The sequence below is a fragment of the Heterocephalus glaber genome, unplaced genomic scaffold, assembly GCF_053883595.1.
Source record: "Heterocephalus glaber isolate CG9 unplaced genomic scaffold, H.glaber_assembly_v1.0 deba00001608, whole genome shotgun sequence".
In the NCBI taxonomy this organism is placed as follows: Eukaryota; Metazoa; Chordata; class Mammalia; order Rodentia; family Bathyergidae; genus Heterocephalus; species Heterocephalus glaber.
In genome coordinates, this window is record NW_028258379.1 from 7,915,742 (window position 1) to 7,943,649 (window position 27,908).

Here is a 27,908-nt window from a genome sequence, read left to right on the forward strand (position 1 = left end):
GGTTTGTAGTTTTTTTAAATGTGAAGGTAACAGGAAGAGCAGTAGGTAGAGGAACATGAATGGTAGTGATTACAGTAGCATGGTTTGAATGTTCAGATTTGTAGCAGATTTTCAATCCTGCCTTAACCACATGAGACCTTGAGTAAATGACTTATCTTACTTAAACCTTACTTTCTTACTCTGAAAATGAACATAACACACCACTAGATTTTTGTAGGATTAAATGATACTGTATATTTATATTAATTGTAACATAATTAATATAATGTCAGTAAACATTTCCTAGATTAACCAAGACCTCTGCCCAAAAAAAGCTCAGTTATTGTGCTGTCTTTTAATTATTAGCCACTATTAGTAAACTCTTCAAAATCTCAGCAAAGTCTTTTTCCTAGAATCTGAACTAGTGTGGTTTATATTTTGATCTACTTCATGCTTTGTTAGTTCCAGTTAAAGAACCACCCTAGGAGGTTGTGATCCTGGGCAAATGCCATGTGCTCACTACCAGGACTACCCAGCTTCAGGTCATTTAAGAGTTAATATTGTGTGTGTGAATACAGATCAGACCCTGTGACCTCACCACCTTCTTTATCTTAGCAAGTATGGTCCAAAATCCTAGAAGTATCTCTAAAGGTAATATCTACCAACAATTTCTTCTAATTTAGGTGTCACTTCTCTAAGAGGAGAGAGTTGATACCATTATCACTATGAATCAGAGTAAAAAATTTTAAAATCCCTGTATTTACTTGTGTGTCCTAGGATCTAGAAAGCACAAGACCTGTAAGTATTGTTTATTTAGTACTTATAGGTTGCTAAAAAGGTCCAAACACAAAAATACAGATTCACTTAACCACCTATGGAAACAATAAAATTTTATAAATTAAACAATTTTATAAATTTACATGTAAATCAATCCTATATTACTTGCCTAATTTTTTCTTTCCATTCTTCTTTTTCCTCCTGCTGTTTATTTTTCTTTTATTTCTTTTAAATTAATAGTAAAGATATGTTCTGACTGAAGGATGGAAGGAACTGGTCATGAAATACTTATTTCACTTCATTGATATCTGGTGCTCTTCTTATTGTCACTAAATTATTTAGGCTAATGAAGACAAAATCAAAGGTTAAAATTCAAGTGTAATGATTGGGAAGCTTATTCTTTTTCTTTGCTTTTCTTTTTTTAAGGAAGAAAAAGGGTTTTGATAATAAAAATGACACACATTCTTTGTAGAAACTTGGAAATTTTCAGAAAAGTTTCACAAAATGAATAAAAATTATAAATAATTCTAACATTCTAAAATAGCAAATGCTTTATATTTTCTTTTATTTCTTTTTGTCTTTTCTATTGACACATACAATACACTTAATATAGCTGAGATTTTACACTGCATGTACAACTTTGCATGGTTTTTTAAAATATATTTTGAGTTTTCTTTTGTCGGTGAATATCCTTCATCAATATTGCTTCATCCTACATACTGTTTTATCACAAGGATAGACCATTGTTTATTTAAATACTTATAGATCTTTTGATTTCTTTCCACTTTCACTAATACAAGCAGCTCTGAAGGAAACATGTACATAAAGATTAATCTATTTTCTTAGAACAGATTTCTAAAGGGAAAATTACTGGGTCAATGGATATGAAAATGTTTAAGAATTGGCTTTCCTTTTAAAAAAAATCATATTTGGGTTGTGAAAAGGTTAATGACATCAAATGAAAACATCTTTGTTTACTGTGTAGTCATTCATATTAAGAGAATTGCTGCAGGTGTTTCTATGAATTGCCCAGATTGTAATGTTTTATTTTAGGCACCAGGATGCACCTTTTCTCCCTGTCTTCTAATCCTTGGGACAGAAATCAGGAGCTCAGACTGAGCCCATTTGCAATCTGTGTCAGACCAGTACTCATGCCCATCTAGATTATAACTGCTAACTTCCTTTGTTGCTCTCAATATTCACATTTTTTTCTTGGCTTTCAGATGGAATGGGGCGAGTACTTGCTCAAGATGTATATGCAAAAGACAACCTACCCCCTTTCCCAGCGTCAGTAAAAGATGGCTATGCTGTTCGAGGTAAATGTTTGGTTTTCTGAAGTATCACATCCATCTACCTATCTGTCTGTCTGTCTATATCTACCTATCTTATTTATTTACAGATTTTTGGCTCAATCCAGGCACCCAATTATTGTTACATCTATTTTCCCCTGTGATTGTCAGAATAACTTCATTCACAGATAATTGTGCTAATTATACCTATATATTTTCTGGCACACTTTGATTAAAACTTTTCAGTAAATATAAATATACAGGGATCAAATAAAAACAGTTACTCTAATTTATTCCCTTTTAACAACTTCTAGGGTGTTGTTGTTGCAGTTGTTGTTTGCTTTTTCGTTTTTTTGAGACAGGGTCTCACTATGTAGCTGAGGCTGACCTCAAACTCATGGCGATCCTCCTGCCTCAGTCTTCCAAGTCCTGGAATACAGGCATGCACTACCACACCCGGCTATAATTTATCCTTATAACATCTACACTTGCCAGAGAGCAGACAGTCTTGGTCTGCAAGTATTCCAGATGTTTTCTAGTGAAAAACCTCTACATGCTCCCAGAAAAATAAGCAGGCACCAAATACGGGGATTAAGTGAAGCAGTCTGTTCTCTTGCTTTAGACTCAAATGTTTATCAGCAAAGAGCTTCATGAAAAGCAAGCAAGAGGGAAATCTCTCATTCTTTTTGGAAGATAGCTACTTCCAAAGCTTTGGGACCACAGATGGTACTAGCAGCTTACCTCCTCAGAGTTGCCTGAGATAGCATAAAGCTTGAAAGAAACACTAACTAGCATTTTCCTGCCTAAATTCCAATCTAAGAACCCAAGAAAAAAATGCAACTAAATTTTTAGAAACTGTTATTGGATTGTTTTGCTTTATTTTGGTTTTCTGTATGCAACATATTTTGAAATACATATACATTATGGAACGGTTCAGTTGAGCTACTTAACATATGCATTACCTGACATACTTACTTTTTTGTGACAAGAACATTTAATATCCACTCACAGTTTTCAGAATATAATACAGTTCACTTTTATTATCTTATTAATAACTCAAAGCTTATATTTTAAAAATGTCTTTTTAAAATTTCTTACTTTAGGACCAGTGATTTAGCTCAGTGGTGCCACCACCTGCCTCACAAGCGCAAGGTCCTGAGTTCAATCCCCAGTGCCAAAAGAATAAAAAATTAAAAAATAAAATAAGTTTTTTACTAAATTTCTTACTTCATCAGGGTTACTTGAGGACAATTTTTAATTGAATTTTAACAGAAACAAAAATTAAAATATTAATGAGGTACCATGTAATGTTCTGATACATGTGTAATTATCTAATATCTAAATCAGGTTAACCAGTTCCTTTTTTAATATCAGTTATAGACTCTCGTAGGTTTTTTTTCTTCTTTTACCAAATCTAGCCATTAAAATAAATATTCTTTTTCTTGTAATTAAATATATTCATCAATCTCCTTTATATTCCATTACTGCCTCTTAGCAGTATCTTTTTTTTTTTTTTTTTTTGGTACCAGGGATCAAACTCAGGACCTTGTGCTTGCAAGGCAGGTGGCAGAACCACTGAGCTAAATCCCTGGCCCAACACTATCTTTTTTTATGTTGAGGGCAGTGTAGCAAATGGTTAAGATTATGCACAGGCTTTAGAAAAATCAGAGTGATCTGAGTTCTAGTAGTAGCTCCATCTATATAACTTGAGCAAATTACTTAAAGTTTTTGATCTTCCATTTTTTTATGTGTAAAATGGTAATATTTATAATACCCTCCCAAGTTGGTGTGAGAATTAAAACTATAGAAAGCCTTTGGATAGTGCCTGGTACACACATAAAAAGAACATTCAGTATATAACTGGTTCTTTTAATATTTAATGATAATAACTATTATTATAAACATGTTTTCTTAGACCGTTTCTGAAAAAAAGGGTAATATTAGTCTGAATTGTTACTCTCATATTCTATAAGTAACATGATAGGGAGGTTGATCTTGTGCTTTAATATCCATGAATGTATTCTTTCGCAGAGATGTATTTTGAATATGCCTCATTTATCTTGATCTCACTAGATCAGAATACCTCTGAAACTGGCAAAGCCAAAACATAAATAAAAAATCTTTTATGGCTTCTATATTTTTTTCTTCCGGACTGATCCTGTAGTGTTTATGAGAATGAATATTTTCCAGAAAGAAAATTATTTTATTCTTTTGATAGCTTCATTGATTCTTCATATTTCCTATCCTCATGTAAAAAACAAATTCTGTTTTGATCTCATGGTTTGTGGCCATATAAGATTACTACTATAAAATGATAAAGAATTCTTACTTTCAGAGTAAAATAACTACAAAAAATAAAATACTAGAAACAAGACTGTTTTTTACATTCTTGGGATATAAAGTAGAAGAGAGTGGGAAAATGAATTATTTGATACAGAGTTACTCTAAAGAGAATGTTGTTCTGTGGTTTTTACTTGAGGCTGCAGCTCAGTAGAAAAAAAAAGCTATTGCCCTTATCTTTTCTGGTTGCCAAAAAATTAACCCCAATGAGCCATAAAAGAGCCTGTCTGCTACTATTGAATCTATCAAAGAAATTTTTATGTGAAATTACTATTCAGTATCTTATTTATAATTTCCTTTTAGAATGGTGTTATTTTTAGTTATTTCTCACATTCACTAAAAAGAAATCTCAAATGAATCTTACAGTATAAAAAAAAAATCCAAGAGATTATCTAGCATACACATTATTTCTTTCCTACAAAGTGTTGCTAGTTCTCTTAAGATATAACAAACGCTTAACACATAGCATAAATCATTATGGATATAGTTAGGTCTCAAATAGGAAAGGCTATAATACATTACAATTGAAGCAACCAAAATCCTCAGTAGAAGAGTTTTAGTCTTAGAGGCATAATGTATTTTTCAGCTTATACTGCCTCGTCTTCTACCACTGATTAAGGGAATTCTCATTTCTTTGAAGGTAAATGCATTCATTAGTCTCTTCAATGTTAAAACACACTGTTGTGGATATTTATATATATGGCAGTTCTTGGGGCTCTCCTATCACTTTCTGCTTCTTTTACCTCCTTTTTCTACCTCTGTATTCCTTTTCTCAGATCCTCTTTCCCTGATCCCTTTTTTCTTTTCTGCCTTTGTCTTGTGCCTTCTAGCAATACCCAATGGTACTCATGACCATTGCTAACCCTCTAGTTGTAAAGAGATTGCTAACTTGCTTTGGATCACTAAGTATTAGCCACTATTTTCTAGAAACTTACAGGATAAAACTAACCAGTTGGAGGATCACTTGCTTTAAGGTATATGGGTTGAAAAATCAAGATGGTAATAAAGTGACTAAGCAAATAAGTAATAAGTAGAAAGAATGTTTAAAAAATAGTATGAGAGAATATAATGTAAAGAAGATAGGAATCAAGTGATAAAGACATAAATAAGTAGACTTATAACCTAATAAGCCTAAAACTACATTCAGGAGGTAGTGGATCTAAAAGATAAAAGAAAATAAAAGTAGAATAGTATATTAATAATTAGAATCAATGCAATATTTTTATTCTTTATATGTTTTGAAATTTTATTTCTCCTCTCACACTGATCAAGCTAACCCTCCTTTTAATGTATTCACCCCCTTGGTTATTGATGTGGGTGCCTATCATCATACAGTTTATTCCTAGATGTTAACAAAGGTAGAAATATCTCAGAATCCCAAGTTAAACTTCCTTGAAAAAGTTCAATTTGAAAGGCTCATCACTTCAGAACTTCTTATTAAAATGAGAGAAAAAAACATTTTGAACAAGCTAGAAATTATTTTGAGAATCACATATAATATACAATTATGAAAGGATATATCAAAGAAATTCTTGCCATTTGAGTGAAATAAATTAAGAGTTTTTAGTTTTTACATTCTAATTAAAAATAGTTATGGAAAATATAGAAACTACATTTTAACTACCCAGTATTTCACTGCCTGTTTTTAACATCTCATGGGATTAATCCATATCCATTTCTTAAAATGCACTAAAACTGAATAGTCAGTCCACAACTATTTAGATTTAGAGTTGTTTCTTATTATTTTAATCATATTCTTGTTTCAGTGTTTTCATTCTATTTTAATCCTCTTCAGCCATAGCTGGCTCTTTGATTCGTTTGACGTTCTGTTACCGCTTTCCACCATAGGATGTTTTGGATAAAGAAGAGGACCTCATGATAAAGAGAATATTACTCATGTGAACTGTTAGATCATTTGGAATAATTAATTTTAGTTAATTCAAAAAAGGTTAAAATACTATATTTAAAGAAATAAAAACTTCCCTTAGTAACAATAAGTAGGCATTTTCTGTGGAACACAATACAAAATATCTTCTCAGTCATCCTACTCCCAGCTCCATAAGAAAAGGCAGATTTAAAATTCCAAACAATTTACCTGATTTAATCCCTCAGTATAATTTCTATAAGCATTAACCCTTTTATTCCAGCATTGTTAACTTCTTTTGTCACCTTCCTCACCCCAACCCTTCCTATAATCTTTATTTTACTATACACATAAATATTATTACCCTATGTTTATCATCCAGCCTCAGACGATGTAGTTTCCTAAGCAGAGCAAATTGTTTATCCTTCTGTCTTTTTTTCTCTGTCCTAGCATCTCTGAAAGTTATGCTATTAATATAAGCCTCGGTTTAATTCAGCATAGAAATGATGAAACTCTATTACTGGAAATAAATGAACACTATACAGTATTTCAGAGTGCTTAAGGGAAGATCACATATGGCTAGAAAATGAAAATGAAGGGTAATTATACACCAACTGGTTTAAGTACAATCATTTTCTATACAGTACCACAATGAATAGTCATCTACTAATACCAATTTTATATCAAATGCTATAACCAGAAATCTTCAGATAAGAGGAGAGCAAAGCTAAAACTATTTTCTGGACATTAAAAAAGGGAGGAAGGGAGGCTTTGCATTATAGCTGACTAAAGGCAGCAGTGTGTGAAAGAGGCACTAAATATGTGCTCCAGAAAAAGCCAGGTGTACAGAAACTGGGGTAGCAAAGAAAGTCAGATATGAGAAGGCAATCTGAAGGAAAAAGCCACCAGACCCAAATCCAGTAACTGGGAGGTGGCAGGGAGGAGGACTACAGCATCCCTTATCCCCCAGGTCAGGGATACATGCCTCTTGGGAGAGAATATAATACCCTGAGGTAATGAGCCTGTACTCTAATGGAGGCCAGGCCCCTGGAATAGGCTCCTAACCTTCCTCCATTCCTTACCAGGAAAGGGAACTTAAGAAAACAGGATATTCCAAATATTCACAGACTAGGATGCTAGAGAAAAAGCCAGTGAACAGTGTCTGAGAAAGCACCCACGGGCCTTTGGGAAAGTTGAAAACTAGTGCATGATCCTGATTAGGGACCCAGATTTGAGCATGGAGAAAGCCTCAGCTCTGGGGATTACTCAAATAGGCCACAACTCCAAGTGGTGAGACCCTGAGGAAATACAGTGTACCCTCAAATTAACCCAAGTTATGAAAAACTTGGGTTAATTAGGTTAATGGAAGATTCATCTGCTTCTTGTTATCTATAGCAGGTACCCAGGTAAACATCCAGATCTCAGCTGTATTGGGATACAACCAACTTGAGTTAAAACCAGCCCTTGGGAACTGATGGAGTTCATAAGTCAAGGATCTCCACAGTAATCAGACTTGCCCAGGAATAAGTGCTCACCTATTCTTCCCCTAAACACTGAGAGTGTTGGACCTACACACTGGAACTGTCCACCCTCACACACCCATGTCTGAGCCCCCACCACTCAGTGCTGAACACCAAGGTCACAAGTTGGAGAGTGGCACTTTGTGGAAAGTGAAGAGGGAAACACCACAGGCACAGAGCCTGAGTCAGAGGCATCCTACAGCATCCCTATCAGAAAACTTGTGGGGGAAGAACACAGAAGCAGTTGTACCTTTTATAACCCAGAGTGGGGGAGGGCATGTGGAAAGCATCAGAAACATGAGTTCTAAGCCTACCACACTATACTTACCCCTCTATGACTTCATGGGGGGAGGGGGCCCGATCTTAAGACAAAGGCAAAGATAACCAGTTAGCCAGGCTCAGAGTGTGGCTTGCAGCAAGGAGGCAGCCTCAGTGGTCCATCCAGATCGCCAAGCCTTGCATAGGCAGCTAATTGAATAAAGCATGGAGGTCTCCAACTTAGAGACCTGCCAGTACAGGGTGAAGACTGAGAACAGTAACAAGAAGTCACCTCCTTGGTGTGACCACTTTTGTGGTCACAGGGATGCTCTGAGGAAGGTGAGGCTTTGGGAAAGAGCCAGACCCAGAAATCCATCCAGACAATCCCTGCAGAGCAAAGCTTTCCTGCTTACGAACATGGAGGTAAGAGCATACTGACTGAAGTCAGACTACAATATACATAAGACTGTGAAGCTACTTTACTTTTGTGATTTTGCAGCTGCATGGGGCGGGGGGGTTCCCCTCTCTTTCCTCTTCCTTTCTCTCAATATTTCTTCTTTCTTATTCCTTTATCTTCCTGCTTTTCCTCTCCCCCTTTAATCTAGTATATGTATGGGAGGTCTTCATGTACACATGTGTGGGAGAATAAGAATTGAACAGTGCTTTAATTGCAATACTACCTTTCATGGGCAGTTCAGGGTAGCACTCACCAAACTTGTATATAGAGGATCCAAACCCAAGCTATCAGCAGTTCTCACCTCACAGCTTTCCTCAGTCTCCAATTACATTTCCCTTCCTCCACATCCCTTCTCCAGCTCCCACAAATATTCTCTTAAACCTTCTCTCCACCAGCCCTCTATTCTAGCTATAAAAACAATATAAACAGTTCAGTCTCCCCTATTTCTTTCATTTGTTGTTAGTTTTCTTTTCTCCTCTCTGATCTACTCCCTTCCCTTTTCTCTTCCTTTCTCACTTTCCCACCTACCACATCCCAGCCTATCTGTAGTAGTGTATTAGTCTTTATTGAACATTGATAAAAGGGAAAAATTGTTAAAACAAGTTTTTTTATAGAACTCACAATATCAGTTTTAGATTCACTTATTTATAAATTCTTATAAAGTTAATTATCATGAATACAGATTAACAACTAGACTAATAGGCCAAAAAACACCTAAGACAGTTATACTCAATTGAGGTACTCTTCTGGATATGTTGTACATGCTGGATTACAGTAACTTTTTTCTCTCTTTTTTCCTATTATCTGTCTTTTATATTATTCTTTATATACTAAGTTTCTCATATAAGAGAAACTATGTGATATTTAAGCTTATGGTCTGACTTCATGTAAAATTATAGTCTCAAAGTACATCCATTTTCCTCTAGATGACTCAAGTTTATCCTTTATGGCAGAGTAGTACTCCATTGTGTATAAATACCATGTTTTCTTTATTCGTTCATCTGTTGATGGACATACAGGCTGCTTCCAAGATTTAGCTATTATGAATTGTGCTACTGTAAACATGAGTGTGCTTGTATCACTGTAATATGATGTCTTTAACTCTTTCAGGAAAATACCTAGAAGGTGAATAGCTGAGTCAAATGGAATTTTTAGTTTTAGTTTTTGAGGTATCTCCATACTGATTTCCATAGTGGTTGTACCAGTTTACACTTCCACCAACAATGAAAGGCTCCTTCCCCCAACACCCCACAGACTTGCCAGCATTTGTTATTAGTTGATTTCTTGATGACAGTTGTTCTTTCCAGAGTGAGATGGAATTTCAGTGTTGTTTTAATTTGCTTTTCTTGAGTGGCCAGCAATGTTGGACATTTTTCATGTATTTATTGGCTGTTTGCATTTCTTCATCTGAGAAGTGTATTCATTTCAGATGCCCACTTTTTACTGGCTCTTTTATTTGAGGGGTCTTTTTTGAGTTCGTTATATATTTTAGATGTTAGTCCTTTATCTGAGGAATAGCTGGCAAAAAAAATTTTTCCCATTCTGTCAGTTGTCTTTTCATTCTGTTGGTATTTTCTTTTGCTGTGCAGAAGCTTTATAATTTGATGTGATCCCAGTTGTTGATTCTTGGTATTATTTTGTGTGCAACTGGAGTTCTGGTCAGAAAGTCTTTGCCTGCACCTGTGTTTTCAAGTGTTTTACCTATTTTGTCTCTTTCAGCAAATTAAATGTTTGTTTTCTAATGTTTAGATCTTTGATCCATTTTGAATTTAGTTTAGTGCATGATTGAGAGATAGGTCTAGGCTCAATCTTCAGTATGTAGATAGCCAGTTTTCCGAGCACTGTTCGTTACATAGTTATACGATCTTTCTTCTAGCAAAAGTATTTTACCCCTTTTTCAAGATACAGTAGCTGAGTGTGTCTGAATTTTCTACATCCTCTATTCTGTTCCATTGATCCATGAATCTGGTTTTTTTCCAACACCATGCTGTTTTTATCATTGTAACTTTGTAGTATAATTTGAAATCCGGGATGGTGATGCTCCCCTTCTTGCCCAGAATTGCTTTTGCTATTCTAGATCTCTTCTGATTCCATGTGAATTTTAGGATTGCTTCCTCCAGTTCTGTCAGGGATGCTATTGGTATTTGGACTGGAACTGTATTAAATCTGTGTAACAGTCTTAGAAGTATGGCCATTTTACTATATTGATTCTGCTTATCCAGGAACTGGCGATATCTTTCCATATTCTGATAGCCTCTTCTGTCTCATTTTTCAGAGTATTATAGTTTTAATTGTGTAGATTTTTCATTTCCTCAGGTTAATTCCTAAGTATTTTATTTTTTCTTGATGCTCTTATGAAAAGTGTTGTTTCCCTAACTTCTCTCTCAGTGAGTTTGTTATTGGTGTATAGGAATGCTATTGATTTTTTGAGTGTTGACTTTGTATCCTGCTATACTACTGAATTTGGGTATTAATTCTAGGAGTCTTTTGGTGGGGTTTCAGGGGTCTTCTATGTAGAAGATCATGTCATTGGCAAAGAATGATAATTTAACTACTTTCTTTCCTATCCATATCCGTTTTATTTCTTTCTCTTGTATAAATGATCTAGCTAATATTTCAAGAACTATATTGAACCAAAGTGGTGATAGTGGACACCCTTGTCTTGTTCCAGATTTTAGAGGGAAAGCTTTCAGCTTCTCTTTGTGTAGCACAATGTTGGCCATTGGTGTGTCACAGATGGCTTTTATCAGATTGAGAAAAACATCTTTTATTCCTGTTTTCTTTAGAGCTTTTATCATGAATGGATGCTGGAGTTTGTGAAATGCTTTTTCTGCATCTACTGAGATGATCATGTGATTTTTGTCCTTGGTTCTGTTAATGTGGTGCATTACATTTATTGATTTGTGTATGTCGAACCACCTCTGCATCCCTAGGATGAATCCTACTTGGTCATGATACATGATGTTTTGGATGATTCACTCCATCCTTTTTGCCAGTATTTTGTGGAGGATATTTACATCTCTATTCATTAAGGAGATTAGTCTGTAGCTCTCCTCTTTGGTTTTGTCCTTTTCTGATTTTGGAATCAGGATAATGCTAGCTTCCCACAATGAGTTTAATAGTACTCTTTTCCTTTACATTTCATTACAGTTTGAAAAGTATTGGCATTTGATCTTCTCCAAAGTAGAATTTGGCAGTGAATCCCTCAGGACTTGGGCTTTTCTTAGTTGGTAGAGTTTTTAATATTATTATTATTACTTCAATTACATTTAGTGATACTGGATTATTCAACATTTTTGTATCTTCTTGATTTAGTTTTGGGAGTTCATATATATCTAGGAATTTATCCATTTCTTCTGAATTTTCTATTTTATTAGAGTATAAATTTCAAAGTAGCTACCAATACTCTGGATTTCAACAGAATCCATTCAGATTTCACCTTTTTGTTTTCTGATTGCCTGGATTTGGGGCTTTTCTTTCCTTATTTGGTAATATTGGCTAATAGTTTGTCTGTTTCGTTTAATCTTTTAGAGAATAGGGGCTGGGGATTTAGCTCAGTGGTTCTGCCACCAGCCTCACAAGCGCAAGGACCAGAGTTTGATCCCTGGTACCAAAAAAAAAAAAAAAAAAAAAAAAAAATGCTAAATAATCTTTTAAAGAGCCAATTCTTCAAATTCATTGATTCTTTATATTTTTTTAGTCTCAATTTCATTCATTTTTGCTCTAATCTTTATAATTTCCTTCCTTGTATTAGCTTTGGGTTTGGATTGTTCTTGTCTTTTAGGACCTTGATGAGCATCATTAGGCTATTTATTGAGCTTGCTGTTTTCCTGATGTGGGAATTCACCACTATAAACGTCCCTCTTATGACTGCTTTCATTGTGTTGCATAGTTTCAAATACGTCATATTGGCTTTATCATTTGATTGTAGAAACTATCTAATTTCTTCCCTAATCAGTTTATTCGAGAGGGTATTGTTTAATTTACATGTGCTTGCATACTTTCTGTAGTATCTTTTGCCATTGATTTCTAGTTTCATTGCACTATGGATAATAATATGCATAATTTATATAATAATTTAATTCTTTTGCATTTACTTAAGCATGCTTTATGGGCTAGTATGTGGTCTGTTTTGCAGAAAGTACCATGTGCTTCTGAAAAGAATGTGTATTCTGTTGTGGTTAGGTAGAATACTCTGTATATATCTATTAAATCAATTTGTTCAAAGGTTTAATTCAACTGTGATATTTCTTCATTGATTTTTTTTATCTACTTGATCTGCCCATTTGTGATAGTGGAATATTGTTATACCTTGTGTTTATATGCCCCCCAAAGCCTCATGAGGTCATCGGTGGGGCTCTTTCATGGGTGGCTCGATCTAGCGTGTGTGATACTGGAATTGATTCATGGCATAATGCTAGGCTCAAAGGCACTAGGATTAAAGGTGTGAGTGCTACCCACCCTAAGTAGTCTGGATAGGATAAAAGGGGTGAAATGATGCTGTTAAGGTCCCCTTTTGCTATTGCTGCCTTCTGCCCACCATAAATTATTTCTCCTCTGTGATTCCTCTCTGCCATGCCACCCTGCCTTGGAGCCAGCCAGTTATGGACTGAAGCCTCTACAAACTCTGAGCTAAATAAACCTTTCTATCTTTGCCAACACCTTTTTTGGGTGTTGAGTATTTTGTCTCAGCAATGAGAAGAAAGTAACTAAGATAAATATTGAGACCTCCCATTACAATCATATTGGTGTTTATCTGATTTTTCATGTCCATTAATGTTTATTTTATGAATTTGGGTATGCTGATATTTGGTGCATATATGTTTGTAATTATTAACTCTTCTTTTTGAATTCTTCCCTTAATGAATAGACACTGACCTTTGTTTCTTCTAATCAGTCTCGGCTTGAAATCCATTTTGTCTGAAATTGGGATACCAATTCCTGCTTTTTTCTGGGTTCCTGTTGCGTGGAATATTGTTATCTATTCTTTGATTTTTAATCTGTGAGTTTCATTTTGAATTAAATGTGTTTCTTCTTTCTTGTGTTAAAGCCCATCCAGGGCAACTTAGTGATACCCAGTCTTGTCACCACTGTTGTTCAATATACTACTCAAAAAAATTACCCAGGGCAACCAGGCAAGAGAAAGAGAGAAAAGCGAGGAAACTTCTGGGCCACTGTACCACTGCCCCCAGCGCCCAGGAACAGAGTTGCCCCCCAGCGCAGAGGAGGTGAACCTTCCAGGCTGCCGTACCACCACCCCCACTGCCCAGGAGCAGAGCTGCCCCCAGTGCAGAGGAGGTGAACTTTCCAGGCCACCGTGCCACCGCCTCCACTGCCGAGGAGGTGAGCCAGCAGCACACATCCCTCCCCCCATTGAAATGAAAAGACACTTAAACAAGTTTCAAAACCAGACTCCAAGATCACCTAAAGCAACCACAAAGGGAAATGAGATGGAGCAATCTGATACTCAACCACCTGGACTCCCTTAACTGGCAAGAAAAAAAGAACTGGAAAAAATGAAATCAGAGATAATTTCTCAGATAACAGCAGAGATTGTGCCCATAGTGCAAGACATGATTAATAAATCTAGAGATGATGCAGATAAAAAAATAGAGCTCAGGAACATGATGGAATACCAACACAGGAAACAAATTGAATTCATAAAACAGATGCAAACAGATTTCCAGGAGATTAAAAACTCCACTGAAAGTTTACACAGCAGAATGAGCCAGTGTGAGGACAGAATTTCAGATATAGAAGATAAGATTGCAATTAGTGACCAGGAAAAGAAAAATTGCTTTAAAATTGTAAGGGACCATGAGAAATCAATCCAGCAGCTGCTAGACGATGCAAAAAAGAATAACATAAGACTGATTGGACTCAATGTAGAAACAGGAGAGAGTGCAGATGACATAAAAAAAACTCTTCACAGAAGTGATGGCAGAAAACTTCCCAAGCAGGGGGAAAGAACCTGACATACAGATAAGTGAGGCATATGGGACTCCAACTAGCTTTGATCAAAAAAAAAAATCTACACATAGACATGTAATAGTTAAGATTCCAGAAACCCAACAGAAGAACAAAATTCTACAAGCAGTTAGAGAAAAGAAACAAATCACATACAAAGGAAAGTCCATCACAATCACAGCATATTTCTCAATGCAAACCCTCAAGGCAAGAAGATCTTGGAGTGATGTATTCCAAGGCAGCCTCCAACCCAGATTGATGTACCCAACCCAGATTGATGTACCCCGCAAAACTATCTTTCAAAATTGATGAAGAAATAAGATACTTTCATGACAAAGAGCACCTTAGGAACTTCATGAATACCAAACCAGCACTCCAAAACATTTTAGACAATATCCTCAGAAAAGACAATGAGGATGACATCCCCAGGAAGCCCAGCAGAATGAATCCATCGGGTATGACAAGAAATTAAATGCAGAAGGGGAGAATCCAACAAAAAGAAAAAGTCATGACAATGATAAGTCAATATGTATCAGTTGTAACCATCATTGTTAATGGTCTCGATTCACCAATCAAAAGAAACAGACTGGCAGAATGAGTCAAGAAGCAAGATCCAACAATATGCTGCATACAAGAAACACACTTAACTCAAAAAGAAACTCACAGACTGAACGTTAAAGAGTGGAAAACAACGTTCCATGTGACAGGAACCCTAAAAAAAGCAGGAGTAGCTATCCTCTTTGCAGATCAAGTGGATTTCAAACCAACACTGATTAAGAGAGACAAAGAACACTACATCCTTGTAAGGGAGCAATCCAAGAGGAAGAGATGACAATCATAAATATATATGCACAAAACACTAGTGCACCCAACTATATAAAACAAATATTAATGGACATGAAAAATCAAATAAGCACTAATACAGTAGTAGTGGGGAACCTCAATACCCCCACTGTCACAATTAGATAAATCAACTAGACAAAAAATAAGCAACAAAATACTAGAACTCAATCAGAGTCCTGAACAAATGAACTTAACAGATGTTTACAGAGTGTTCCACCCCACAAAATCAGAATACACATTCTTTTCAGCTGCACAGGGTTCATTCTCCAAAATGGGCCACATACTCACTCATAAAACATGTTTAAGTAAGTGCAAAGGAATTGAAATCATCCCCTGTATATTATGACCATAGTGCAATGAAATTGGAGATCAATAGCAAAAGTAACTGCAAGAATTTCACAAGCACATGGAAATTAAACAACACACTTCTGAATAACCAGTGGGTCACAGAGGAAATTAAAGAAGAAATCAGACAGTTCCTACAATTAAATGACAATGACAATACACCATATTGGAATACATCATATTGGAATGGGACACATTGAAAGCAGTCTTAGGGAAATTCATAGCAGTGAATACACATATTAGGAAAACAGAGCAAGCCCAATTAAACATCATGATACTGAACCTCAAGCTTTCAAAAAAAGAGCAGGACAAACCCAAGGTCATATAAGGGAGGAAATTATAAACGTCAGAGCAGAAATCAATGCAATGGAGACTAAGAGAACAATACAAAAAAATCAATGAAGCCAAGAGTTGGTTCTTCGAAAGAATCAACAAAATTGACAAATGCTTAGCCAATCTTATCAGAAAAAGGAAAGAAAAGGCCCAAATCTGTGCAATTAGGAATGAAAAGGATGAAATTACAGTGGACCCAGCAGAAATCCAGAGGATCATCAATACCTACTTCCAGAACCTATACACCAATAAGATGGAAAACACAAAAGAAATGGACAGATTCCTAGATAAGTATGAATTATCAAAGTTGAACAAAGAAGACCTAAAATTTCTAAACAACCCAATATCAGTCAATGAAAACATAATTAAAAACTTACCAACTAAGAAAAGCCTGGGTCCTGATGGTTTCACTGCCAAGTTCTACAAGACATTTAGAGAGGAACTACTGCCACTACTGTTTAAACTCTTCAATGAAATTGAAAGAGAAGCAATACTCCTGAATTCATTCCTGGAAACAAGCATCACCTTGATCCCCAAAGCAGAGAAAAACCCAACCAAAAAAGAGAACTATAGGCCAATCTCACTAATGAATATAGATGAAAAAATCATTAATAAGATCTTGGCAAATAAAATGCAGAAGATCATCAAGAAGATCATACACCCTGACCAAGTGGGATTCATCCCAGGGATGCAGGGATGGTTCAACATACACAAATCAATAAATGTAGTATACTATATCAATAGAGCCAAGGATAAAAACCATATGATCATCTCAGTAGATGCAGAAAAAGCATTCTACAGAATCCAACACACATTTATGATAAAAACCCTACAAAAAATTGGAGTAAACGGTCTCTACCTCAATCTGATAAAAGCCATCTATAAAAAACCAACAGCTCTCCTCTGCCTCCTGCTTTTCTCCAGCCACCGTCTTGTTTTGGGAGCGCAAAAGCCGTAGCTTTCTCCAGTCTTCCCTCCCTCCCTCTTTTCCTTCCTTCCTTCCTTCCTCCCTCCCTCCTTCCCTCTCTTCTCTCTACCTCCCTCCCACCCTTCCTTTCTTCCTTGCTTTCTTGCTTCCTCACTCCCTTTCTTTTTTATTCCCTCCTCCACTTCTTGTCATGACAGATGCCTAAAAATGTTAATATTGTGCCATTAGGCACCGCAGACTTCAGACTGTCTTAGAAAAGGGAAAAATTTGCCTCTGCTACAGGTCAAGGTGACATAAGGCAAGAGCTAAAGAGAAGATCAGCTAGACTGTTTGCTAAGAAAGTAAGACTCACGTGTATCTCAGTGATAGAGCATTTACCTAGAATACATGTGTGTCTGAATTGGATCCCCAAAAATGAAGACCAAAAATGATATGGCAGAAAGAATCAGATTCAAATGCAAAAATACTAGCTGAAATCAAGCAAGAAGTTGTTAAGACTGCAACAATAAAAATGCTGAAAATGGAGAAAACAAAATTATAGAGGCACTAGCTCTTAAAAAAGAAACTGAGGAAATAAAAGATTAGAAAATGATGACACTGGAAAAGAGGGAGGAGAAAAGAAACAGTGACAGCAGAAGAAAAACAAGATGTAAAAGATCAGAAAAACAAGGAAGATCAAAGTAAAGAGAAGAAAAAGATGAAACACCAGGTCAAGAGGGAAAAGAGGACAAAGATAGAAACAAGAAAGGAGAAGATGGAGAAAGGGAAGATTATCAAAATGAAAAAAGAGATCAAGAAGATGAAGATGGAGAAGAGGAAAAACATGGGGAAAAAAAGGAGGTGATGAAAATGAAGACAATGAAAAAGAGAAAGGAGGTGGGAAAGAGAAGGATGATAGAAAAAAGGATAAAGATGGAAAAGAGAAAGGAGATAAAGAAAAGAAATATGAAAAAGAGAGAGGTGGACTGGAAGATGAAGTTGGTAATGCAGAAGAAGATGGAAAGGAAAAAGTAAAAGATGGAAAAGGCAAAAGGAAAAGACAAGCTGGAAAAGAACATAGAAGGAGAAAGATGCGAGAGATAAAGAGGAAGATGAAAACAAAGCTGAAGTTGGAAATGAAGCTGAAATAGAAGTTGAAAAAGATAGAAAAAAGAGTCTTTGAATATTGTTTAAAACTGCCCTATATAGTTTCATAATTTGGTAAAATGTAGCTTCATGTAATATTAAAAGAGATAAATATTTTATCCCATATTTTATAAGCACTACTTTTTTGACATTTCACGTCACGTACTTTTTATTAGTCACAAAATGCCTAGCATGAAATTGAATCTAAAAATTTGTGACAATGGTAGTGGAATATATAAAAAATATGCTTTCAAATTTGTCAGTGAATTTTGCTTTCTGTATATTCTGTTTCAATCTTTGGACTTGAATTATATATATATATATATATATATATGAATATATGAATGATAGAATATAGAATGATAGTTTCACAATGTAGGGGATTTTCAAAAGAAAAAGTTTCATGCAATATTCTTATGGTTCTCTAAAACACTTTTACAAAGAAGGTGAACCATTTTCATTTAATGCTATGAGTTAGCAGTAAGTTTCCTAAGTATAATTTTACTAATAACTTTGAAAAATATAAAATTGTAATTACATTTTTCAAAAAAATACAAATATTTATTTCAGAAGGGTAGTTTCAATTATATGTGTTTGTGAAAAGTTCTCCTACAATGCACAATTTTTTACTGGATGTATCTTAATTAAAAAGACTCTTCAAAGATGATTGTAGTTTGTTATATCTCAAAACTGTGTCTAGTGAAACATTATAACTCTAGATTTTTATGTTGTGATGTTATATGACAGCATATAAAAATTTTTATTGAGATACAATTATCATAATATTCACTACTTTAGTAATTTCTAAGAGTGAAGTTCATTGTTTTTAGTATGTTCATAATGCTTTGCAATCATCACATCTGTCTCCTTCCAGAGCATTTTCATCACTTAAATAAAAAACAAAAGTACTCATTAATAGTTTCTCCTTTTTCTCATCAACTATGCACCACCCTCCATCCTCTGCCAATGATTTCAAGTTCTGTGAAATTGCCAAATTCGAATAGTTCAAATAAATAGAATCATGCAAAAAAAAACAACAGCTAACATCACACTCCATGGTCAAAAACTGAAATCCTTCACACTAAAATCAGGAACAAGACAAGGATGTCCACTATCACCACTCCTGTTCAATATAGTTTTGGAAACATTAGCCACGGCAGTTAGACAAGAGAAAGAAATAAAAGCAATAAAGATAGGAAATGAAGAAGTCAAATTGTCATTATTTGCAGATGGCATGATACTCTATATAGAAGACCCCAAGAACTCCACCAAAAGTCTTCTAAACTTAATAACCAAATTCTGTAAAGTAACTGGATTCAAGGTCAACACACAAAAATCAATAGCTTTCCTCTACATGAACAATAGACTTACTGAGAGAGAAATAGGGCAAATAATTCCTTTCACAATAGCATCCAAGAAACTGAAATACCTAGGAAACAACCTAACAAAAGAAATCAAAGACCTCTATTCTGAAAACTATAGCACTCTGAAAAGAAAGATTGAAGAGGATATCAGAAAATGGAAAGACATCCCTTGCTCCTGGGTAGGAAGAACCAACATCGTGAAAATGGCCATACTTCCAAAACTGCTATATAGATTCAATGCAGTCCCAATTGAAATCCCAGCAGCATACTTCACAGACCTTAAGAAAACAATACAAAAATTCATTTGGAACAAGAAGAGACCCAGAATAGCAAAAGCAATTCTAGGTAACAGAGACATGGCAGGTGCTATCATAACCCCCAGCTTGAAACTATACTACAAAGCTACTGTGATAAAAACGGGATGGTACTGGCAAAGAAACAGACTGGAGGACCAGTGGAACAGATTAGAAGATGCAGAAACAACGCCAGACAAACTCAGCCATCTCATCTTTGACAAAGGAGCCAAACACCCTCACTGGAGGAAAGATAGCCTCTTTAATAAATGGTGCTGGAAAAATTGGGCTTCAACTTGCCAAAGATTAAAACTAGACCTATATCTCTCACCATGCACTAAACTGAAATCGAAATGAATTAAAGATCTAAATATTAAAACAAATGCTGAGCCAGCTGGAACAGAGGTTAGTTAGAACTCTTGAAGACATTGGTGTAGGAAAAGACTTTATGAGCAAAACGTCAGTTGCCCATGAACTAGCACAAATGATCAACAAGTGGGATCTCTTCTTATTAAAATCTTCTGCTGGGCTGGGGATTTGGCTCAGTGGTTTCGTCACCTGCTGCGCAAGCGCAAGGACCCCTGTTCAATCCCCAGTACAAAAAAAAAAAGAGTTTCTACACAGCAACAGAAACCAACAACAGAGTGAAGAGACAACCCACAATGTGGGAAAAAAATCTTCATCTGCTATTTCTCAGACAAAATTCTACTATCTAGAATCTATAAAGAACTTTTAAAAAATCAGACCTCCCAAATTTAAAAACCCAATCCAAATGTGGGCTTCTGAAATGAACAGACATTCCTCAGACAAAGAAGTAGAAATAGCAAATAAACATATGAAAAAATGTTCAACATCACTGGTCATTCAAGAGATCCAAATGAAAACAAGGCTGAGATTCCACCTCACTCCAGAAAGAATGGCTGCTATCATGAAATCAACCAATCACAAATGCTGGCAGGGCTGTGGGGAAAGAGGAGCCCTGCTCCACTGCTGACGGGAGTGTAGACTGTTACAAGCACTGTGGAAATCAGTATGGAGATACCTCAAAGAACTAGGACTGGAATTCCCATTTGACCCAGCTGTTCTCCTGCTGGGTATCTTCCCCAAAGAATTAAAAGAATCATAGCACAGTGATATATGTGCACCCATGTTCATAGCACCACAGTTTGTAATAGTTAAACCTTGGAAGCAGCCCAATTGCCCATCAACTGGAGATTGGATAAAGAAAATGTGGGGTTTTTTTATAAAATGGAGTACTACTCAGCCATAAAAAATGAGAAACTAGAGACATTTATAGCTAAGTGGATGCACATTGAGGCGATACTCTTAAGTGAAATAAATAGGACACACATGTATAAATACCAAATAGTTTCTCTAGCGTGAGAAACTGAAAGTGTAAATAAGGACTAAAAGGTATAATAGATAATGTAAAATAGGAAGAAAAGGGGCAAAGGGGAAGTGGGAGATGTGGGGAAACAAAAGAAGGGAATGGAATTAATATGAGAAAATGAAAAAATGGAAACCAAGTCTTTGTAAATAGGGATGGATAGAGGGGTTGAAGGGAGGGCAAGGGAGTGGGGAAAAATAAGAACCAAGAGAGATTATGTAAAGGTGCAAATTTCCAGTGATGAATGTCTTTATATTGTATGCCTAAAATATACCAATAAAATTAATTAAGAAAAAGAAATAAAAGGGATATGTATAGGAAAGGAAGAAGTCAAACTACAGTATCATTATTTGCAGATGATATGATCCTTTACATAGAAGACCTAAAGATTCGTGGAACTAATAAACAAATTCAGCTATGTACCAGGATACAGAATCAACACACAAAAAAACAGTTGTGCTTCTGTACACCAATAATGAAGCCACCAAATAAAGAAAATTAGGAAAACAATACCATTCACAATAGCTTCAAAAATAAATACTTAGGAATTAATCTAACCTAACCAAGGAAATTTGAAAACCTCAGTGAAAACTAGAGTACTCTGAAAAAGGAGATCAAGGAGGACATCAGAAACTATGAAGTTATCCCCTGTTCCTGGATAAGACAGAACCAATATTGTCAAAACACCCATGCTTGTATGCCCCACACTCAACTCAGGCAATAGTGCATGTGGCATAGGGTCACTTCCAGGTTCCTTGAGTACTTCTGGGTAGTGGGTCCTGCTCTGTGGTTTCCGCACAGGCTGAAGAAGTTGTCAGCTAGGTGACACCTCCTGCAGGCCCCTGGCCTCAGGGCTGCTGTGTTCAGTGACAGAAGCGCCTCCTACAGGGAGTGAATATCAGTGCAAGCCTGAAGAAAAAGCAATTCCTCCTAAGCTGTGGAGGAATCAGTTATACAGAAATACCACTTTGGGAAACAGTCTTCAGGAAATCCTAGATGAACGCATACAATCTCAACAGATCACTCACCAACTTGCCCTCCAACTTCTACTTGAATTTCATAGGGCTATAAACTCAGCATTGGCTCAGAGGGTCAGGGGATGGTTGTCAGTGATCACATGTGAGCTGCTGGAAACAACTGGATTCTCATTTCAGATCACCATCAGAAAAAGCTAAGTTTGCCATACATCAAGGATCAAGAGATCAGATCCTGATTGCAGAACTATCCTTGATGACAGAATCTTGGGTTGTGTCACCTACATCATCCATCCAGACCATTCCAGAAGACCTGTAAGATTCCATCTGGGAAATTACTAGCAGTTTTTTGAAAGGAAAGAAGGACAGTTGTTGGTTGGAATAAAAACAGAGTTGAATGAGTTCCAGAAAGCAGGGTTCTCAAACTCATGGAGAGCAATCTGCAGAAGATGACATCGTCAAAAAGCCATTCCAAAGCAATATGCAGAGAAATAAGATGAGAGCCTCCTCGGGAAAGAAAACAGCTGGTTCACAGTCAAAGAATCTTGAGTCAACAAGCTCTTCCAGGAAGATGAGGGAGTTACTCTGTGAAGAACACTCCTTCATGATTTGTGAAGAAAACGAGAGAACAAACAGAAATCTCCTGGGAATGGAAATGGTGCCAGAACCAGTAAAGCACCCCAGGCTTCTCAGAAGAGAAGAGCCCTGGCAGACCCCACTATTGAAATCACGAAGGCATTTAAGAATAGAGTGAAAAGTTAAAGTGAAGATTCCTGAAGAATTACAACCATGGCTTGCTGATGACTGAGACTTAGTGAACAGGCAGAAGCAACTCTTTCAATCTCCTACTAAGAAGAATAGACATGTCAGTCTGGAAGTCTATGCAGATTGTAAGAAGCCACAGTGAAATTTTGATAATAAGGAATAGTTAGTGAACTTGTGGCAGGAATAAAAGAGTATTTCAATGTGCTGTTGGGCACTCCACTGCTCTACAAATTTGAGAGCCCCCAGTATGCCAGAAACCTCTTGACTCACCCTGATGTGCCAGTGTCTCGGGTTAATGGAGCACCACACCTATTAAGATTATTTGTAAGACTCAGAGCAATGTTGGCATATACAACCCTTGATGAGAAGAGTTTTGCATTATTGTTGGGCTATTTACACTAAAATTTCCTAAAGTATCTAGCAAAGAATTCTGCATCATTGTTTACTGCTAGTGATTACAAAGTAAGTGGCTTCTACTGACTAACATCTCAAAGCCCTGTGAGGGTCTACTGACTACTCACTGCTATTGTCTGGTATCTAATCGCTTTCTGTTCTTAATATTTTCTTTGTATAATTGATGTTCTTTAAAACTGTCAATGTATAACAGTCCATTTCAACTTGTTTTGTTTTCTGTTCTGTTTTAAACAGAAAATAAGAGGAGTATAAACTCCTTTCCTCATTTCAAAGTTGCTACCAGTGTATGCAGTAATTAGACAAAGAAAAAAATTCAGTAAACTATTTTATTGCCCAGTTTACAACTTTCCTTGAATGCTGGTGGTTCTAGCCCTTTGACACAGCACAATTTTCTAATATATGTTAAATGCTATATGACAAAAATGCTCTGATTTGTAGCGCCACAGGTTCAACTTAATGTATGTACCTGAGAACCCATGCATTTTTGCTCTTTTTTGTTTGTTTTTCTTTTTTTTTTTTCTTTCCCTGGCACAACTCTTAAAAATAAAATACAACTCTTTATAAGAAAGAAAAAATCCCTCAAGGTAAAAAAATTCTAAAACATAAAAATAACTTGCATTTAAACTGACATCCTTCCAGATCTTTACATACACTTATATATACATATATGCACATACATATACATATTCTGTGCATGCTGATCTGCAGGCTGCTTTTTTCTTAGGGAAAAAGGCCTATATTCTATGGACATACTTTTATGTAAAAGAAGAAATTTAAAACATTGTTTTTAATGAATATTTAAATTTAAAACGTTTTTAATTGAATATTTCATTACATGCAGGCACCACAATGTTCCTGTGTTCCAGTGATGTTATTTCTACATGAATTTTTTATGTAAAAAAGCCATGGCAAGCAATATCCTTGTGCATCAGTTTTCCTTAAATGTCTAAAAAGTGAGCTTTCTGGGGCAAAAACTAATACATGCTTTAAATTTTGGTAAATAAAGTTGTATCAATTTCATCTTGACACCAGTAATGCACAACAGGAATTGTATTCTCACACGCATACCAATACTGATAGACAAAAAGATGTTTGGAAGTTGTACATTTTTCATTTGTTAATTGGACGTTTTTCTTGACTTAGGAATGTCCTATTGATTCCTCTTGCCAATTTTTATTATTTGTGGTATTTTTAACTGATTTTCTAAGAGGTCTTTGTATATTAAGAATCTTTTTCTTTTTTTTGCAAGGATGTGCACTCTTTTCAACTTTATATCCAAGGTATAATCTTCGTATGTTAAATTTTACCATTTTTTTCTTTTAGTTTCTAGTTCTTGTTTCATACTTGGAAAAGGCCTAGGTAACCTCAAGTATAATCACATTCACCTGGATTTTCTTCCACCTTTACAGTTTCATTCTGTAAGTCACCAGCATTTATTCTGGTGTGAGAAATGAGATAGATGTAAAGTTCTTTTTACTAACTAATCATTTCTCCAAGGATCTTTTTCTTGCTGAACACTGATTTACAATGTACAGTTTACTGATTACTACTAAGACTTCTGAAATTGTCTGGCTTCAACATTCATAAGTAATGGCTCTGGGAAACTTTATAATATAGAAATAATTATACTTATTTTATAGAGCTGGGAAGGGGAAAATAATCTGAAAAAGTGATTGATATGTAAGTGCTTAGCAGATGTGAGCTCTTGTTATTAATACTAAACATACAAGCAGGAATTTATTTCTGGACACTATTCTGTACATGTATATATCTCTCCTATCTCATTTTTAAAATCTAATAATACAATGCATTCTGATGTTCTTTTTTTTCATTTCAACAAAATATCACATTTCATTTGCTTTTCTAATCATAATTAGGTCTTGAATATAGTAACTTAGCAGGTAAAAATAAGGTGTGATTCAAAGGCAGTGAGAATTAAAATCCAAATACAAACTAAAACACTGAACAAATGTGGAGGAAGAAAAGGTGCCTGTTTCTCTTACCACCTGTTCTGAAAGTATAAGCCCTTCCATATTTCATCCTTTGGTTATAAATAATATTGTCAAAGATGGTAGCCTTCTACCTCTATATCCTGAAGACAAGTAGTTACCATGTTATCCTAGTAGACCAATTAGGCCCTGAATTTGGAGCAGGAAGGATTCCCTCCTGGGCCATGGTCCTGACTGTAAGCTCTCTTGTCACAAGCTGAGCCAACTCCCCATTTGTGGATTGATGCCCCAGGGATGGCGTGGGTAGCAGATGAGTTCAGGAGCTGGAAAACATGCCTGCACAGACATTAGCTGACAGTCCACACCACTGCCCTCAAGGCCCTCAAATGAGAAGGAGTAAGGGGCCTAGGCAGATGGAAAGAGATGCTGCCTCCCACCACCGTGCACAGGAAACAGCTTCTAGCTCCCAGACACATCGTTCAGGTTCCTTGAGGCAAGGACTTCCCATTCCCTTGGGCTCGGGATTGTCTGCGGTTCCCCAGTGGCCTCTGAAAGGCTGCCCACGACGTTGCTCCCATTGTGGCTAGCAGCCTCCCCACTGCTGTTTGTTTTAATGGTGCTTGAATGAAGTAAAACAGCCCATCATCTGCAAACCCATCTACGTTGTTCCTTAGGCATTCTATCTTTCCTCAAATTGTTAAGGATGGTGGTTTGTTTCATGGGTCTAATGCACATTCTAATGTAATAGGGGCAGTGCATTATTGTGTAGACACAGTTTTCTGAGAGTTGATATTTTAGGAATTGTATTTCAGGTCTGAAATAAAATTTGTTTCTAATTTCAAAGCAAAAAATAAAAGCCATACTGCTATAGATGTAATGCAATCTCAACCAAAATACCAACAACTTTACTCACAGAAAGAGAAAAAACAATGCTAAAATTTATATAGTGCTAGAAAAGCCTCAGAATAGCAAAAGTAATCCTGGGCAAAAAGAGCAAAAGAGGCATCAAAATCCCAAATTTTAAGTTAAATTGCAAAGCTACAGTGATTAAAAATGGCAAGGTACTGGCACAAAAACAGACATGTTGGGTCATTGAAACAGAAAGGAGGATGCAGAAACAACTCTAGGCAAATTCAACTGTATTATCTTTGAAAAAAGACCAAAAAAACATGTTGGAGGAAAAATAACCTCTTTAACAAATGGTTCTGGGAAAATTGGTTTTCTACATTCAAATTAGACCCCCAAAAGACCCAATAAATAAAATGGACCATTGAAATGAATATTCTCTTCTCAGAATAAAAAAATACAAATGGCCAATAAAAACATGAAAAAATGTTCAGCATCTTTGGCAATTAGAGAAATGCAAATCAAAACAACAGAGATTTCATCTTACTCCTGAGAGAATGGCTGTCATCAAGAAATCAAACAATAACGAATGCTAGCAAGGGTGCAGGGAAAACAGAACATTTCCACATTGTCGATACAAATGTAAACTGGTAAAACCACTATGAAAATCTGTATGGAGATCCATCAACAAACTAAAAATAGAAACTCCAATCAACCCAGCTAATCCCCTTCTGAGTATCTTCCTGAAAGGGTTAAAGACATTATATCACAGCAATACATTTATACCTATGCTTATAGCAGCAAAAATCATAATAGCTAAATCTTGGAAGTGACCTAAATGCCTTTCAGTAGGCAAATGGGTAAAGAAAGTGTGGTATATATCCTCAATGGAGTACCACTTAGCCATAAAAAAGGATAAATTTGAATTATTTGTAGAAAAATGGATGCACCTTGAGACCATAATGCTAAGTGAAATAAACCACAAAAGGTTAACTATTGCATGCTTTGTTTTATATCAGAAACCAAAGGTATACATAATTTAAAGAGCAAAATAAAAAATAAATAATAGGAAACAAGGAGATAGATCTTTTCCAGATAAGAAAGGAATCTAGAGATGGATATCTAGAGAGGGCTATGAGTAGAGGGGAAGAGAAATTAAAAGGTATTAAGATGCAATGTGCATGGGGCTGGGGATTTAGCTCAGTGGTTTTGCCGCCTGCTGCACAAGTGCAAGGACCCAAGTTCGATCCCCAGTACCAAAAAAAAAAAAAAAAAGATGCAATGTGCACATGCAGCAACTTCCTAGAATAAATGTATTCATTATGTGTAATAAATATACTAATAAAAAAAAGAGGAAGAAAGGGGAGCAGCTTTAGAGTCTGGCATTAAGCTTTATGAATTGTTTACATAATGCATGTGCAATTAGGGTTTGGTTTGTATTATTTTATTCCTTCCTTCAAGTTCTGAAGTTACAGAGTTACAAAGCAGAAAAGGAAATGCATATATATTAGAATTAGAGGGGGAAAGAGAGTTTATAGAAACCTCCAGACTTTATCCTTCTTTTCTAATGTCATACTACGGCTTACTTTTTATTTCTTTCCAAGCTTTAGGTTCATGTGCCACCATGCTTCTATTTCTGCCCCTTCCCACCCAAGCTTATAGGAGTCATCTTGAAAAATGGCATCTTTTTAATAGATATTTTAAAATAAATATCAAGTTGGATTAATAATTTTATTTTTTGTTTGTGTAAAATTAGATCTTCTTGGGTCACTAATTTTTATGCCTCAAATTTTCTCAGTCTGAACTTTTTATATTGAGTTTATCTTGTGGTACTGTGATCCTCCAAAAGGGTAGTCTGAGGACCAGCAGCATCAACAGTAAATTGTTGATA

The 27,908-nt window shown here is 35.8% G+C and overlaps 1 protein-coding gene across 34 annotated transcripts in view; it reads left to right on the forward strand.

The window, feature by feature from the left end:
- The window catches only part of Gphn (gephyrin), a 589,435-nt gene that overhangs the window by 465,072 nt on the left and 96,455 nt on the right, over nt 1–27,908 (forward strand). For all 34 annotated transcript variants that reach the window (XM_087195039.1, XM_087195042.1, XM_021247567.2 and 31 more), the window contains one exon: nt 1,980–2,072. In XM_087195039.1, coding sequence (XP_087051165.1) covers nt 1,980–2,072 — 93 coding nt within the window. The remainder of the gene's footprint in view (nt 1–1,979; nt 2,073–27,908) is intronic.